Raw genomic sequence first — 18996 nt, forward strand, 5'->3', positions numbered from 1 at the left:
CGAGGTGGGAGTGGTGAGCGTACGTGGGAGCGAAAGAGAGCCATGTGCAGGAGGAGCAGGATGGTGATGGTCAAGAGGAGCAGAGGAGGGATGTGGGGTGGAGCCAGTGGTCATGGGGAGACTGAAACGATTAAAAAAAGTGTTCAGCTCCTCGGCTTTCTGTAGATCCGGACAGCCCACACTACCCTTGCTGCGACAGCCTGTAATGGTTTTCATACCATTCCAGACCTCCCACATGCTGTTGTTACTCAGCTGCTTCTCCAGCTTCTTGCTGTATGCCTCATGTGCCCCCTTTAGGCAGATCTTCACCTCCTTCTGCACATCTCTCAACACCTCACCGTTTTTGCTCCCAAACGCCCTCTTCTTCCTATTCAGGACTTTCTTCACCTCAGAAGTAATCCATGGTTTGTTGTTAGCAAAACACCTCACTGTTTTAACAGGCACCACCTGGTCCACACAAAAGTTCAAATAGTCTGTCAAGCACCCCACTGCCCCCTCAAGGTCCTCCCCATATGAATCCACCAATACACTCCAGTCTGTTGTGGCAAAGCAGTCTCTGAGTGCATCCTCAGCTTCAGGAGACCATCTCCTGATCTGCCTAGTTGTCACAATTTGCCTCTTTACAAGTGGAGTGTATGTGGGCTTCAGGTGGACCAGGTTATGATCCGATTTACCAAGAGGAGGAAGGGGGGAGACTGAGTATGCATCATTAATATTTGCATACAACAGGTCTATTGTCCTATTTTTCCTTGTGTGACAGCTGACATACTGGTGAAAGGAAGCAAGAGTAGTGTTCAAGGTTACATGGTTAAAATCACCAGAAATGAGAAAAAACGCATCAGGATGCTGGAACTGAAGAGCCGTAGTGATGTTATAAATGGACTCGCGCCGCCTCTGCGTCCGCCCTCGGAGGAATGTAAACACAGAGCGCGATGACGTGTGAGAACTCACGTGGTACGTAGTACGGTCTGATGCTAACAGCCAGTAGCTCCAAATCCCAAATAAAATAAAATAAAATAAATTAAAATAAAATTTAAATTTTAACAATATGATTTGAACTCATAGGCTAAATAAATAAAACTAAAAAGATGGCAAACACACATAAGCGTAAATAAACTTTATTTTTCAAAGCATATTTACATTTTTTTTCCAGTTTCACCTCTTATACCGGGCAAAAAATTCACTTTAATGCAACTTTTAGAAAACAAAAAAAAATAAAAGAACTCCCTCTATGTACATTAATTCACATAAGAGAACAAGCAAAGATATTATTACATTTAATGTACATATAAACATATGCTACAGTGGCCAAAGAAATTTGAAAGACAGACTGTTAAATACCATCACATTTGTTCCAGATAGTCAAAAAATAAACCCTACATGAAATATTCCACCAGTATAATTTTAGTATTTTAGATTATGTGAAGTTGAATTTGTCAGAGTACATTAATTTAAGGTTGTGTAAACCTTAAATTAAAGTCTAACCGTACACACAAAAAAGAAAAAAAAATCTTCCACAGACAGCTTAAAATTTTTCTACCATCAGAACTCAAACCGGTCATTTAAACCTTTTCCCATCTAGGTTCTGTATTATTTGGACATAAGTCCAACATTAGGTCCGACTGCGTCTTCCGTCTTAAATCCCCCGACATGAAAAACACCACAGACGGGTGATAAGGAACAGGCCTGAACTTCAGAATTCACTACCGTCAGTATAAAAGAAAAGCTTTCACAGGCACGCAGGCAGATGAACCCTTCGATATCTACTCCTTACTACAGTGCAGCAGCGTGAACATGAGCGGACAACACAGATTTTTGTTGGCAACGGTCTCTTCATGGAGCTTTGTCAGTTTGTTTTGGAGTAAACAAGGAAAAAAAATCCTTCTCTGCATTTCTTGTGTGAAGCAATTTTAGTTATTTTGTGATTTTTTTTTTGTGCTCCCAACGCTCTCAAAGACCTTCGATGTAAATAAAGTACAAAAGCCGTCACTTTCTACAACTCTGTGTTCTTCTCTCTTACATCAGAATGATACAGTGTGCAAGCAGAAAAACGGATGTCAGCACTTTGGTGTAGGCTTGTTAAATAACCAAGAGATTGTGTTCATTTTTAAAAGGCTTCCTAAAGCTCCTTTGAAAAATATCTACGATTAACACAAAGGTTCAAAGGTGAATAGTCAAGTGCAAGTATTGAGAGAAGACGATGTGTTTCATCTCGCTAAACCAAATTTCGCCCCAAATGTCTACACTTTTCTCCAAACTTTTAAACTCAACATTTAAAAGATGAACGCCGACAGCGGCTCTGACGGTCAGTAAGGCTGCATCACACTTAATAACACACATTAGCGAGTCTACGTGTATATAAAATGGTCAGTTGTCGGTTCAAAAACTGAACAGCAGTGTTTTATGATTCCAAAACGTTACCGGCGGTTTGGTCTTGTGTAGAACAGCGTGGCTTACAGTGAATTAAGACCCCGACGCTGCTGCCCTACAACGGAGAGCTCGACCAATCCTACCATTGTGAACGCGGAATGTTCAAATTTCAGCGAGATGCAGTGTCAAAAACAAAACACAAAACCTACATTACAGTGAAAATTCCCCCTTCGAATCGAGCGGCTCGACTCGAGGAGGCTGGAAGTAAACACAAGAATGCTCTCCCTGTTTCTACCCTCACCCGGCTACACGGCAACGATGGCTGCATGACTATTCTGGTGTGCCACCCATGCATGCACAGAGAAAATAAGGGTGGAAACAAGAGTCACGAGGGCAGGCCACGAGCTTTGTTTTTTTTTTTTCTTCATGGTGTATCACATGGGATTACGGGGCAGCATTGGCCCTTTTTATGTTGGCATTTGTATTTTTTCATCCTCAGCAAACAAAGCGGAATTTGTGTTACTTTTTTTGTGAATTTGGTCTTTAACTGCTCTGGCTCTCAAAGCTTTCCCCCGTCCATGTGCATAATGAGGAAGGTGTGTCCAGGCAGTCAGATTTTGTATTTTTTTTGGGGTTACCTATCATACATGTTGCTATTTCTCGTCCGCCTTGCTGCTTACAGTGATCTGAGCTGCTCACAAATGATGTCACATTAATATCCGAGTTCATATTAGTGAAACGAAAATCATCACAATAATTTCGCCATGTGGGCTTCACATTAAAACGGGTCTTAATTCTGTCTGTCACACACGCCCGCAAATTTGGGCTAAATCCTGGTTAACAAAGGTGTGTCTGCAGATGATGGATAAGACTATGGTCCGGTCGGTCTTTAAATAAGATGGAGACGTTAGACCGGACCTCTGGGAACTGAAGAGGACTCTCAGCGTGGCTCTTCTCAACACGGACCTCTAGATGGTGCTCTGCAGTCGTCGTGGGAGCCGCAGAGCAGGTCGGATGAGAGGAAGAGCTGGAGGAGGAGGAGGAGGTGAGGGGTGGTTGGGGCTTTTTATTCTGGTAAGTTCAGCGCAGTCGCTTCCGGTTTCATCTTGAAGTACTGGTTGAAGCGTAGGACTGCATATCTGAGAGTACAAGGACACAGAACAGCAGCGTCAGCAAGAGATAAAAATGAACGACCCAGTTCAATAACAAAAAACAGAAAGCAAACTGTGTCCTCAAATGCCAGATAATGTCCATCTGGATACTTAACATTTTGTTCTTAAACTTCTGAACCCCAACCACTGTCTGAAAGCTGCCTATTATGCAGTATGACAGAGTAATGGCACCATAAATCAGAAAAAGAACAAACTAAAGTTGGTATTTCTTGAATTATTTATCTGCAAAAATGAAAAAAATCCTGGATTCAACATTTACAAAAAAGCTTCAAAGTGCCCAGATTTGTTACCAATACTTAAAAAAATAGTGGCTCTGAATATTTAACTGCTTACATTTAAAAAACTTTTCCATACTCATCTCTTATCTGTTTTGTGTAAACACTGCCTAGCAGAAAAGTCCCTGAATTTTTGTCACATGACTGCTGCTCACAGTTGAGTCACTACTGGCTTTTCAGTGATGTCAAAGAGCACAGAATTGTTAGTATTATACAGAATCTGGTTAGAACAAACTTAAATTTTGGCATTTTTTTTAATGAGATATGCAGAATAAAGTGATTTTGAAGAAACAGCATGGCTTTAAGCTTAGATGAGTAGTTCAAATACCACTGGAAATTAGAAAATCTGATGATCATATCTGTTTCTACAGTTTCTGACTCTGATAAACTGTAACGGATGATGCACTAATGGCTTTTCAGTGACGCCAAGAAGCTGGTTAGAACAAACTTTTGGTGTTTAATTTTGGCAATATTACAAATGAGAGATATAGAATAAAGTGGTTTTAAAGAAATTTAAAGATATGGCTAAATTCCCTGAAGAAAATCAGTCAATTCTTCATGTTTCTACAGTTTCTTGCTATGATCAATGCGGTAATTTTTTAAAAATAACATCCCCTAGATACCTTCAAGATTCAGAGGGTTAAACATATGATTAAATCACTGAAGTCTGCAGAGCAAAAGCAAAATAAGGAAGTGGGTGATGGAGTTTGTAAGTTTCATTTAAGATGGCAACATACCCCAAAAAGTCGAAGTCGATGGTGGAGAACTTGGCCTGAATCAGCGCCCAGAGACCCCAAAAGAAATGAGATGCCTAGAAACAGAGGAGAGAGGTAGAAGGAGATAGACATGATTAGTATGTACACGACCAGACAAAAGTTTGGACACATCTTCTCATTCAGTGGTTTTTATTTACTTATTTTACACATTTACACAATACATATGGAATTATGTTGTAAAAATCTTCAGTATTCAACTACAACAGTGAATACAAATACTTTTTGTCTTGGTGGTTAGCAAAGTAGTTTACAAATTGTGCCTCTCATCCATCCATTAAAACAAACATGAATGGCAGCAGAGAGACCATGCCAGGTCCTCGAATGCTAACAGGACTAAATGAAAACCAGAGGTCGAACCACCAACCCTCCGATAACTGAGCAACCTGTTCCAGCAGTCTTAAACAAAATGTCGTTTCTAATTACCCAACACAGCTCACTCAAGCATACACAAAGCCTGCAGAAGCCCTATGGCAACAACAACAAATGGCTGACACAGAAACACAATTGCCTCAACTCGCCCATCCTCCACGCTGCCCTGCTTTTCCTCTTGACGATAAACAAGGCAGCAGAGTGTGGCTCTGGGGAGAGCGCCGAGTGCCACCCGTACAGCGGGCGCACCACCACAAACATCCTGCTGCCGTATTCAGAGCAGGTAGTTCATGGCCTACATCGCTCTATAATCTGTGCTCGCTGACCCAACACCTGGAAGCAGCCTGGAAAATCGACTCAGAACAAGGCCTCCGGACTTAACTGCACCCTGCAAGCGTCCAGTTTCAATACTTTACTTTGAACTATTATTGGGAAAGGGCACTGTAGAGAAATTATAAAGCAAACCTGACAACATAACACAAAATCACTTCTAGACAGAGTATGTCAAAGCTGGCATATAACTCATTAGCTACTATCTTTTCAACAATGTTAATTTAACATCTGAGTTGTATTTTTCTGATCCAGTTTGCTTTGCCAGCTGTTTCCTATCAGACCTCACTGCCCTCAAGGCACCTCAACAAGTGTTGACACAAAGAGAGCAAATATAGTTAACCATGAATGATTTTCAGATTACAGTCTTACAGTTCCCTTGCAAATTGGCACTCACTTGATAAATGGCATCTGATAACATATCTGGGATAAAGGGCCATTTACTGGCCGGCCAGTATGATCACAACTTCACATCAACTATAAACAAAATGCAAATATATTGTTAAAATCATCATCTTTACTTACTTGTTATTGATAAAAGCCATCTTTTCTGAGCTTATGCATGTTCGTGTTAGTTAAAATTGCCATTTATTGAAAAAAATATTTTAAATATATGAATATATAGATGTACATTACAAGGCTGCAGTGGTCCTAAATACACTCAGTCACTCACCGTCTTGGTGTTACAGATTTAACCATAAAGGCCAGACAGGTGCAGATAAACCTCACTATAATTGAATGTAGTTTATAATGTTCAATTTGGGAAATAATTATTACACCACCTGCTATTTTTCCCCCACACAGTAGGCCTTCCACGGTGATAGTTTTGTTTGAATTTTAGCATAGGAGTAAATAATTACAGCACCTTCTAAAGGACATGACAAAGCATATCATAATTCAAAAGTGTACATGAAATATGTGTAGATATATGAGCTACTGAAGTACAATTTTCTAAATTTTAACAGGCTGTTTTGCGCATAAGTGAACAGTTAGTCCAAACTAAATTATCAACTGTCTTTGAATCTACTAAACACCTGTTCAATACAAACTTGAGAACAAATTGCAGTGTGACTCCCCCAAGAACCACAAAGGAAGAGGTAGAAAACAGTGGTCGCAGTAGTCTAAAAATAATGAATAAAGCTGTAAGTAAAGCTGTGTAATACAAATACTTACCAGGGCAAACTGGTTGACTTGGACATAGAGAACCTCCACTTCTCTGTCAGTAACTTCGCTGCCCTGACCTTTGTGCTCCTTATAGGCCTCCAGGTAGGAGCGAAGCCACTGCAGCTGGAAGGCCCGACCTGGGTAGTGACTATAGTCCACTTCATTCAGGCCTAGCAACACAAAAACACAGTAAATATTGGGCATTAAAGCCACAATTGAACTACAAATGCTAAATACACACTTTTGTTTTGTAACATACCAAGCAGTAAAAGTTATACTCACCAGCAAACTCGTTGAAATGGTTCCCAATGTCAAAGGCTTGGTAATTGTACCCAGCGTACTCGTAGTCAATGAACTTTACGTTGCCTGGGAAAAGACGCAGCGTTGTTTAGAGAGAGACACGAGAAGCAAACATAAAATGATTGTGTTGTGTTTTCCCTTTGATAACTCAGAATGTCAAGGCTTTTTCATCTTATACCCTAATTTTCATCATATCTGACTGGAATGGCTGGCTACTTAGCAGATTGTAGGGGCAAGGAGTAAGAGTTCGCATTTTGAGGGAAGTAGAATGTAGAGAACAAAATAAATAAAGGAAATTAAGACAGACACATTTAGAGGTTTTGGTCTGGAGAGAAATGCTGACAAATGCTTCTTCCACAAAAAAATGCATAAACAAGCAGACACTTAGGAATTAGAAATGTGTATATTCACAATAAAAGCCCCTTTTAAGTAATTTAGGGAAAGTTTACAGCTAAGAACTATAAGTGATGCAAAAGAGTCTTGGTGGTGGTAACTTAACAGTTAGTTATCGGCTATAAAGACGGAGTTACCAGTATTTTTCCAGGAAACCACAGAATAAGCAGCTGGGATACATTAACCAGGATGAAAAACATGCAAACCGTGATGAAACACACACACAGGAGTTGAGCTGGCTGTTCGGAGAATATTTGCTTTGGACACATGCAAAGAATAAAGGAGAAATGGCGAAGTCTAAAGTATGATTTGAAGACAGAAGAAAAACAAGGAAACAATAGCAGAAGAACAAAGAGAGGAAATAAAAAGCAGATTTCAGGAAAGTATGGTGCCAAAGCAAATGTACAGCAACACACTGTTTGACACACTCCTTTAGAAATTTGTTGACTTGCAGAAAACCTGATGTACCTGATGATATTAACGATCGAAAAGCTCTTAGATACACAGTTCTACAGTCCTCTGATGGTAATAAGGGTTTCATACAGTTGTAGACTGCTTGCGTCTATTGTGTCTAGTTCACTGCCAGAGGATTACAGCTGCTTATAATTTTGTAAATCTGATGTTCAAGCAGGGCGGGGGAAGGTCAAAGAATGTGTTGCTGTCTCTTGTGGGCCACTGAAAATGCGAGGTGTCCACACTGACGAAGAACAAAAGAGGCATTTAGCGACAAAGCGGGCGATCTCAAAATACAAACCCTTACTTTCACAAGCCCGGTCTCTTACAGAGAACAAGAAGTAGAATTTTGGAAAAAAAAAAACAGTACATTTAATGGCCTTGGCTACTAATGTGTTTGCCCTAACATATGGAACATTAGTTTCTCAGGTGGTGCTGGACTACAGAGAAAGACACTATGAGGTGGGTTACCAGCCGGCGTGTAGGTCCTAGCGGGACACAACTGAACACCTCCGGGCAGTGGCTATAGCCCCCCTGTGCAGCAGATGAAAAGGTTGGGGCAAACACATCTTTCACACATGCTCACGCTCTCTCTCACTGACACATTTTGTCTTTTATCCATTCTTTCTCTCACGCATAGTGTCGAAACATCAGGCCGTGCTGCCGAAAACTCCCAAATTTCCCTCCCCCTCACCCTTCAAACTTCCCTTCCCACAACACTCCCCCTCCAATGCTCCCTTCCTATTGGCCTGCCGTGGGTCCAATAGCGTGACATCTCTGCTGCTTCTGCTAATGACAATCTATGAGAGGCTTCCCATCTGCAATTGTTTTAGGTTTTTTTGTCCTTAGGGACTGAGTTAAATGTTTTTTATTGTCTTTAAAAACATGAGTAAAGTGAGACGAGCAGCCTGTGATGGAGGCTGAGAGACAAAAAGAAAAGCCCTTGTTGAGACTTTTAACAGCGTCTTCGGAAAAATAATGAGAAAAAAACCCCTCTAACGTTTATGGTTTCATCAGTACGGGAAGTGGTAGCCTCTTTGCTGTCACATTTGGCAGAAAAGTGGTTTCAGCAGCTACAGCTGAGCAGAAGTGACAGGAAACAGCATGGAAGCTATTCAGTTTCCTTTCATGCCTGCTCAACAAAAGGTTGTAAGTGCAGTGGAAGACAGTGACTGTTAACGACGACGACGACGCTTTAGACAGGCTGAGAGGGCGCGGTCAGAAAAACTATAATTATGGCTGGAAGCTAAGATTCTTTTGTGCTGTCCATTCCACTGTGGTTGTCACTCGTAGGAGTGGTCTTGGGCCAAGAGAAAATTCATATCGATTCTCGCTTTTATTCACCAATACTTCCACACTAACTTTGCAAACATGCATAAATTTTGCACGGAGACTTGTCTCTACATGAGGTCTATACATTACCTTAACTTGTACTTTGCTTATGCTGCTTTAGTGAGAACTGAATGTTCAGAACTTTGAGGGCGCTCCGTGCAGGGTGTGTGAGGTGAATTCTACCGATACTGGATATAACCAGTCAACATTTCTTTGATAGGCAGAACCACAGATTCAAATTAGACTCTGCAGGTGTGCACTTTGAGTCCCTGGGGAGCTGCAGTTACCTAGAAACGTCCGTGTGCTTTGGCAAAAATATTTCCCCATGACTTTGCAGAAAATATGTTTCTGCTTTAACCCTCTGAACCCCATGTTGTTGCTGGGTTTTTTACACCATTTATCAGAGCCACAAACTGTCACAACAGAGACAATCATCTTTCTGAAAGTCCGTAAACTACTAATTTGCCACATGTTCCATCAGGAAAATAGTCCAAATCTAAGCTTAAAATCATATTACATCAAATTCACTTAGTTCTACAAGTGTCATTTAAAAAATTCCAAAAATAGGCCGACTGCAATGAACAGATAGTGTTTAAAAAAAAAAAAAAAAAAAAAAAAAATCGAGAAAGCTGCACTGCTCGGCCCATCAGTGAATCCATTAGTGACTCAACTGTGACTAACAATCATGCCACAAATATTCTGAAACTTTTCAGCTGAACTGCAGGGTGTGCTTACACAGAGCAGATAGGATACGTATGTAAATAAATTGAAAATGTAAGTGGTAAAATATCTTCAGTCTGTAGACTTAAGATATTTTTGTCCAGCACTGGTGACGCCTGTATTACACTTTCAAAACAAAAAAAAAATATATGTGCTCCTCAGTGAAAAAAGTTTAGTCAAACAAATTCAACTCAAGCTTTTGTTTGTTTTAGATTTTTTGCATCTAACTGAACAAAAGACATTTTTAAATGCTGTTTCGATAGAGGTGCAGGACTTTATATTGCAATAAAAAATGAGCATAGAGTGAGTAAAAATGTGACAGAAACAAGCTGCCTGAGGTTCAGAGTGTTAAAAGTTGATGATATTCTGTATTATGAATGTCAAGTATTCCTATGAAAAGACCAGAATCATCAATGAGTTTAACAGTCACCTAATGCTTTCCAACTTCCCTGTCCTTCTCAGCCTCAACACTATTCATTCCTACTATAGACAGAGCTTTAAAAAGGTGTTGTAAATGTAAACTTACATTTAAAAAGGCTCAGTGTTGTCCCAAAACAGCTGAGAACTGCAGTCTCAGCAAATGCTAAGTGAATTTACAGAGGCTGTAGATAAACACACACTTTAGTATTTATAGCAGCAGGACAGTGTATGTAGTATTGACTCAAAATGAACTACATTGGGTGTGTTGATCATAATATCATGGAATATTTCCCCGAGTGAACCAGTGCAGCTCACTGGTGCATTTTAACCGTCCCTGGACAACAGTGGAGCTGTATGGCACAGAGGAATAAGCTATAAATAGTGTTTCGGCTACATAGGTAACACTTGTTAATTCAGCATTGGTTTTGATCTTTTCCTGGGGTTTATTGACAAAATAAATATGGAATACCATACCATTATATTCTTTTAATTATATGACTTTCACAGTGATGATAATATTGATGCTATGGGAGGAAAAACTGCAGCATAAAGACAAGTAACCTTGCAATTCAGGCCTTTGGATGGTGCTCAGTTGCTTACAATAAGGGTAAACTGTAAAAACAGCTGTGTATTAACCAGTGTTGTAGGTAGCCTAGCAATAAGGTGTCAACTGGAGTAGCATTGGAGGGTAATATGTAGGTACGTGGTTCCTACTGCTGCTCATCCCGATTAGCCTGAGCAGTGGGCAGACTACGCGAGGGCCCTCAGAGCCGACTGTGAGTGAGGTTTGTCTCTCCATTGCCTCCCCAGGGCAGGGCGGCGCTGGGCAGCCACAGCCTCAGCTGTCATTCCTATGGGAGAAAGGCTAGACACAAGGAGCTGTGAGAAGGGCCTCGCCCCTCGTCACAAAATGACGAGGAGACTGACAGCTCATAAACCCTCCCTTAGACACCCCCGCCCACCTCCCACATACATATATATAAGCCTGTACTATCCTCTTTTCCCGGCTTGTTAAGTCTTTCTTATCCGTTTACCATGTCATTCATCTGCTACAAAGACAATGACTAGCACAGATTCCTGACTAGCCTCACAGGCTGCTTTAATTAAAGTGTAAAACTAAGTTCACCTGAGGACAGGCTGCTTGGCATTCATACCATGAAAAAAATGGCTACAGCACCAAAAAGAAAGCATGTGCTGCCAATAAAACTGAGTATGTGGTATGATGCAATGACATTTTCTGTTTTAGCTTACATTATTAAGTTTTCAGCGAAGAATTAGAACGACTCATCAGACAAATTCAAATCCACTCCTGCACTAATTTGCATTTATTTAATCGATCTTCGCATTCCCAAAATAGAAGGTTTTGGCCCGTTCTGCATTATTTAGTGACAACATTTAACTGCATGTGCCAAATTTGTGCAAAAATTCAGTGTAATGCCTTAACAGAACACGCAACAAACTGGATTATCTTGTCTGACCGTTCTAATTCTCCGCCTGCAGCCCGATGCAAACACCGACAATGAGTGAAGCATGTGACTAGGGTTGAGGAAGTCCAGGTAATGCATTCCTACCTGAGCAAAGGAACCACTGCAGATCACACTATGACACAAATCAGTCACACGGGTAATGTCTACGACTGCACTTCTGCAGTTCATACTCACCTGCTGCCTCGTTGTATATGATGTTTTTGCACAGCAGGTCGTTGTGGCAGAGAACCACAGGTGAGCCCAGCAACGACAGCCTCTGCTGGAGCCACACCAGCTCTTCTCGGAGGCACTGTGGGCTGGGAACCTCCATGTTAAACCTGGAGGGGGCAAAGAGGACAAGAAAGTGAGTACATGTGGAAGAAGTAGGTGTATTAGTAGCATCAAGAGAATAGCAGATAGAGGGGGATAAATCAGTAAGAGGAACCTGAAAGTAGACAGGAAAAGAAAAGAGTATGGAACTAGAAACAGAAAGCATTGGTAGAGATGAGAGAATAAGAAATAATACTCATTTTGCGGACAAATACATTAACTGGGTACATACATTTACATATTTATGTAATCTCTGGGTCATTTCACTGCAGATACATGCACACCACAAGTCTCAATAATGCCAAGCGTGACAACACAACAAAAGCTGGGTGTCACAAGAACCTAATTTGAGCACAATGGAAACATTTCTGAAAAGAATGATAAGATTTACTAAAGCTGAAATCCTTACCATTTTTCAACTGCAGGAAAAGATGTTCTTAAAAAAAAATTTGAGCTAATTCGCAACAACTTACAGTATATTGTGACAGTAATTTCACCATAAATAGCACAAAATTCAAATATATGGTACCAATTCAAGATATTTTAGTTAATTTCTATATAATTCAATAGACTGAAAGGTATGTTCCCTTAAAAAAAAATCATCAAAATTACACCGCTTTTCGCAACTAGAAACTGTAAAAAACAGAAAGGATTTTTTAACGTTCCAACGGTCTTTGAACTACTCATTTGTGTGCAAATTTGTCAGAAAACTGAATCAAATTGAAGCTTCAAATCATATTTCATCTAAATCACTTTATTCTACAGGGCTCATTTAAAAATGAGCCAAAAACAAATCATTTATACTAAGCAGTGTCTGTCAAAAACGTGAAAATAAGAAGCAATGATTCACTCCGCTGTGACCAACACTCACATGACAAAAATTCTGAGATATTTTTAAGCTGAACCGCAGACTATGTCTACACAGAATAGAGAAGTGGCAAGAATGAAAACAAATTAGCAGTGCATTATCTAGAATATGTAGAGACACCATTTTTTTCCCCAGTTCTGGTAGTACCAGTTGGCACTTCAAAAACATTGTACATGTTGATTCCAGGTATTTCTTTCAGTTTTGTGTAAAATAAATACAGAAATTCAGCTCGTGTATTTATAATTTCTGGAATTATAGCTTTGTTAGACAGCCCCAAACACATTTTGAGTTCTCTCTACTTCCATCCATGATTGTTCCGTTGAGGCTACACTGAGTAAAAATGTGACGATGGGAAAATAAAATAAATGCACCAAAACTGCTTGGGGTTCAAAGGGTTAAAATGACTAAGACATGGGAAAACATTAACAAAATCTAAGTAAATAATAAAGCTGCCTTCTGTGTTTTTTTCCACTTGCAGGAGATGATCAGGGCACAGGGAGGTGAAAATGGAAAAAAAAAACTGCAAGCAAGAAGGGAAAAGCTAGCTTCAGTCCATATGGTTAAAGGCGGTCCACCTGTCTGCTTTTGGCTTTAGTTTACGTGACCTTCAGGATGCTGCAGGTGACTAAATCCTTAAAACTACATGAGCGCTTCTCCTTTAGTATTATTATCATTAGGCTGACCTCAATAGAAATCAACAGCACACGTGAATCTTTGTTTTGTATTCATTTTTGGTGCCAATATAAACAAAGGAGGCTGTTATTGCCAAAGCATTTTTTTAAATTAATGGTGCCAAGTTTCCGAAGAAGCGATAACCAAAAGTCAATCCACACGTGATGCAGCACACCTCATTTTTGTCCATTTCAGCATAAATAAATTATGTTTTCTATTTACAGGGGGCTGCTCTTCTATGTTTTACACTTTAGAGATACACACACTGTTATCAGTTCTCAGGAATGTCACATCAGTAAAATAAACCCGCTGAGGTGATGAAAGGAATTCCACGTACTTCCTCGGACACACAAAGAATGATAATGAATACTCTCATGTCATGCAAGTGCAAGATCCTGAAGTCATTCATGACTCACTGATAACAGAGGTACAAAGTCAAAAAGTTCCACTGTGAGATAACAGAAATATACATGAGGCAATACTATATGATTCCAAACATGTGACTATAGCTTCATTTTCTTAAGAAAGCGTTCTGTGCGTTCTTTGTGACCTCACCTGGCATTTTGCTCAGGGTCCTTGAAGTACTTTGGGATGAGAGCGAAGTACTTGCCCATCTTCAGCCACAAGTCAGACTGTGGTACCCAGCCGTTATGGGCATGGATGGCATGGTACTTTGCCAACTGCCGGGCGATTAGCCTGCAAGGTAGAAGCACAAAATCAGAAATGGCGCATCCAAAATATGCACATAAAATCAGTCAAGCACATTTAACAGGCTGTTTTGTGAGTCACTGTGTGTGTTAAGTTTGCATATGAAGCCTCGGGATGTTAGTGATAGGTGACACACCCCTAATGACATTGTGCAAATACCTAAAAGAGTGCTCTCTGAACAACAAGCACTTTTCCGATTACCTGAAAACAGGCTGGCTGCGGATGTCCTCAGGCTCCAAGGCGGTTCCTTGCAGAAATTCATAGCACAGGCCATTGTTGAAGGTACAATAAAGGCGCGGGGCACAGCGGTGCGCGTGTAGCACTCTAAAACTTTTCACTTCGTTTTCTCGGTCGATCAGGAGTTCTGTTTTGTTGCCATAAATACGGACCAGAACCACATCCCGCATGACCGCGCCCACGTAGCAGCCGAGTAATTTATTGGTGATTCCATCTGTGAAAAACTGTAGACATGGAGAAAAAAGTAGAGAACAGGTGAATCAGGGAATAATCACAATTTGTCCTTAACGTCTACTGTGAAATGACAGTGGGACCATCCACACAATTCTATTCAAGTACTCTGCCTGAAAACCTACATTGTTTTGAGTATTACATAACTTCTGAGAGGAGTCGGGATCTGGCAAACTGCAGGAAAGGAGGGCGGAATTAATGTAGCCTCGAAAAATATGGCTGATTTAAGCGGAGTCGTCTCTGCTGTGAAGCTGGAGAGATTTTGATGAGAGGCCAACATACCACCTCTAATTGTTCACTCAATCTGGGATTGACTGGGAACGCCAGGACCGTCTGGAATTTTATTTTGCACAAGGAAGCAATGACTGGCATTCGCTGAGTTCCCACTTTTGCTCTCATTGATGAATATACTGGGAAAGGGTGGCTGTCTGAGCATGTGACGAGCTTCCATCCTCACTGTGTTTACTAAGCAGAGCCACACCCCCAGCTGGTGACTGAAAAGGAAAATATCCCTCCAGGCTGTTTGTCCAGGCTGCAATGTTGTATGCAAGTCAAAGTGTTTCTTTGGATAACACACAATACATGGAAATACAATATTAAGCCAATATTATCAGATGATATCAGTGTGTCACTGGCGCATATGGCTGATATGAAAAGTTTTTCTTCTTCTTAGAATACATAAAACAGAAAAAGGGCGTGAATTATTTAAAAAAAAAAAAAAAAAACAGTGCCATCAAATCGTTTGTCCAACACAGCAGCTCTGACTACATTTCGTACAATAGGCTCAACACTCTGCAGCATATGTAGGAGAACAGCTCAGCAGATGATCAATGTATTTATAATTTATTTTGTTTACTTACTTTAAATCAGATGTAAAAAAAAAAAAATCCAGAGTTGTGCTCTTTTTGTCATTTGTCTTTCCTCTAGAAGTTAAGAATGCTGTATGGGTGTCAAAATGTTTCCTTGGATGATGTAAAGCATTGATCAGCTAATAGTATCAGCTGATATCAGTCTGTAACAGATATGTTTGTATTGGCGTGAATGTTGCCCAATATGTGCTGATGTGTAAACGTTTTCTTCTTCTTCAATATGTGACATTGCAAATTTCCCTTTGTGGGACTAATAAAGGATATTCTATTCTATTCTAATCCAGAAAAAGATGCTTAGGACAATTTATAAACAGTGTCGAGTACAGCTGAGCATGCGATCAACTTAAGTATAATTCACTCCATTTTTTACTCATAAAAAGTTGGTATATGTTGAATATCGGCCAGGCTCGACTGAGTAGTCAACTCTGACATGCCACTCAACACTCTTACAGCATGACTTTATATCACAAATTTTAAAAAAAATGCTCTTTTTTTTTATCACTGCTTCTTCTAGAAGTTGCGACTATTGTATGCATGTTAAAGTGTTTCTTTGGATAATATAATACAATACATCAGTCAGCTTGTATCATCTCCTGATATCAGCTTATCACAGATATATGAGTATTTGAGTATATGCTGGCCAATATGCACCGATATGAAAACTTTTTTTTTTCTCCTTACAGGTCATGAAACAGAAAAAACAGTAAAACAGATACTTGAGACAATATGGAGCAGAGTACAGCAGAGGATACAAACAGTTTAAGTATAATTTATTCAGTTTTTTCACTCATATACACACACACACACACACACACACACACACACACACACACACACACACACACTTTAAAACATTAATCAACAATCTGACAAGAATTTCTTTAACCCACCAATGCAAAAAATCAATAGCCATGCTCTTTTTGTCATTTGTGTTTCTTCTAGAAGTTAACAACGTTGTATGTACATCAAAGTGTTTGTGTGGATGATGCAATATGTTAACCAGATAATAGCATCAGCTGATAACAGATATGTTTGCATTGCCATTAATGTTTCCCAATATGTGCCAATATGTAAACTTTTTTCTTCTTGTTACAGATTATAATTCAGAAGCAGATGCTGGAGATGATTTAGAAACTGTCATCTTCCAACTCCATTCTGTGCAGCGCATGTAGCAGAGTACAGCTGAGCAAATGGCAGTGCGGAGTCAAGTGGTGACTTCATGTAATTTGCAAAATACATTGCTAGAAAGTTTTAACAATGACACTATTATATGCTCTTTACAACATAAATCTAACATACATCTAAGAGAATATCAGCTAGTATGACGATATCAGTAAATCAGTATGTGCATTGGTCCCAATAATCCCATATAGATCAAGGTCTAGTCATTAGTCCTCTTTGACGTTGGTGGGTCAATTAACACCCTTTATCTGATTAGTTTTAATCACAAATGAACAGAAAGCCACAGCAATGCACGTTTAATTGCCCGTGTTCCTTTAACAAGTTAAGATAACCTACATTTTCCCCCATGATCACTATGTCTTACACCCTCCCTGCCATCCTCATCAATTCAAGGAAGCTCCTGTGTTATATTATCACTTTGGCAGGTCCTACCAAATGCAGAGGAGCAGGTTCGCAGTCAAACAGAAACTCCCACTGTGTGTTATCTTGGGCCGAGCTGACGCATATTCAATTTGCAAAGGCAAAACATTAACCCTAAGGAGTCTGACAATGTTACACAGCAATTTTATAACGACATTAACGCGTTGTTTTCAGCTGCTTGCGGTTAAATCAGCTAGCTAGTTTCATATAACTACGTAAGAAACATTAGCTAGCAGGAGCTTTGCACCTTGCTAGCTAAAATCGCGATTTGAAACGTCTTTCGCGCTAACGAAATGGCTATTAAAGATACAAAAACGAGAACTGAAACGGTTAAATGTTCCAAAAAAATGTTAATTTGACCGTACCTTCATTTTGACCTCGGACGGCTTCCAGCTCGGTCTCAGCTCCTTGATGAGCTTCAATGCACCGGGTCGGTAGTCGCTCTCGTCAACTGTCACGTCTATTTTGGGCACAGCGGGAGCCTCGTCGGGGACGTGGATGTAGTTAGCCATGGCGTCCTTATTATTATTTTTTTTATTTCTTCGGATATCTTAAAACTTCTGGGAGCTGCTGTGGTCGGCGGCAAAAATGCGCAATGTATGAAAACGGGCGAGGAAACTGCGGGTATATATTGCTGGTGCGATCCGTGTGCTGCGGCAACGCCTCTCAAAAAATCCCACCCACCTCCAAAAAAAATGTCACCCCGGTGCATGCTGGTAGCCGGGTGACTCACTGGAAGCGCTTGATCATAAAACGGCGTACACCAATAGAGCGGTGCTTGTCATTTAAACCATCTTCTTATACTTAAAAACGTTCAGAAACAGTCAGAATAAAATCCTTGACTCTCAAGACAAACAAACAAACAAAATAACACAATACAAAATTACTAAAAACCACACATCAATAAATCAAATCGGTGGTCATAGCAGTTATGCACAAACGCACCTCGCCGCTCACTCCCCCGCCGATGTCACATGCGTAATCTACTTGAATGAATTACGTGTTGCGTCACGTCTGAGCGGTTTAAATGGCAGCGCTGTGAAGGGCCAGATAGTGCGACATGGAGAGGCTAAATCCACTGTAACTTAGGTTAATCCGCCCTTTTAATCATAAAGAAACGCAACTAGAAAGCTAGATTTAAAGGCAACCTAAAGGTTTTCTGCTGATTAAATCGATTTCTGTTTTATATCTGCGGTTGTTGCTTCATTCTTAATATTTAAATGGTAGAAATGTATTGGAAAAGCATGCACTCACCTTAAAATACCCCTAAACCGCACCTACAATGTGTATGTCAGAGAATATCCTGCAGGAAGCAACGAAGGGTGCATTTTCAGAACTCCAGTTGTAGGATCCCATTTAAAGGACCCTTGTTTGAAATCACCTGTTTTTGGGAGAGATAACATGACATCCAGTTGTTTACACCAAAAGTGAGAACATTTTTATAACCCACAGACACTGGCACAAAAAAAGGAGAAGAAAAAAAGAAACTATGTACCCTTTTCGGTGGGAAAATTGTAAGCATAAATAAACCATTTAACACTACAAATGTGTGGACAGACTAATATTTTTGGTGAAACAAACATTTGAAACTAAAATCTGAGTGGAGCAGACCTTTAAAACTATACCTCTATACTTGGACAAAAAGTATTATTTGGATAGAAAAAAAAATAATTAAAAATTGCAAGCACTTTGACAAAATGAATAGACCTTTAAAACTCCAAATTCACAGACAGAAAATACTAACTGGATGGAATAAACCTCTAAAATTATAAATTGTCAAACAGAAAGTATTATTCTGGGATGTATAAATCTTTAAACTTAAAATACTTTGATGCAAAGTAGTATTTTAGGTGGAACAAACCTTTAAAATTATAAGTACTCGAACAGAGATTATTGTTTTGGGATGAACAGACCTTTAAAACTACAAATGCTTGGACAG

The 18996-nt window shown here is 39.9% G+C and overlaps 1 protein-coding gene across 1 annotated transcript; it reads right to left on the reverse strand.

The window, feature by feature from the left end:
- Positions 1–1102: 1102 nt before the first annotated feature.
- etnk1 (ethanolamine kinase 1) lies at positions 1103–17730 on the reverse strand. The gene is made up of 8 exons (XM_023289198.3): positions 17423–17730; positions 14320–14579; positions 13966–14106; positions 11736–11878; positions 6739–6822; positions 6466–6626; positions 4555–4628; positions 1103–3509 (listed from the first exon to the last, which is right to left on the reverse strand). Exons 1-8 carry the CDS (start codon positions 17567–17569, stop codon positions 3437–3439), a joined length of 1083 nt encoding a protein of 360 aa, XP_023144966.1. The 5' UTR covers positions 17570–17730; the 3' UTR covers positions 1103–3436.
- Positions 17731–18996: the final 1266 nt, after the last annotated feature.

Source organism: Amphiprion ocellaris, chromosome 21 (genome assembly GCF_022539595.1).
Source record: "Amphiprion ocellaris isolate individual 3 ecotype Okinawa chromosome 21, ASM2253959v1, whole genome shotgun sequence".
Lineage (NCBI taxonomy): Eukaryota > Metazoa > Chordata > Actinopteri > Pomacentridae > Amphiprion > Amphiprion ocellaris.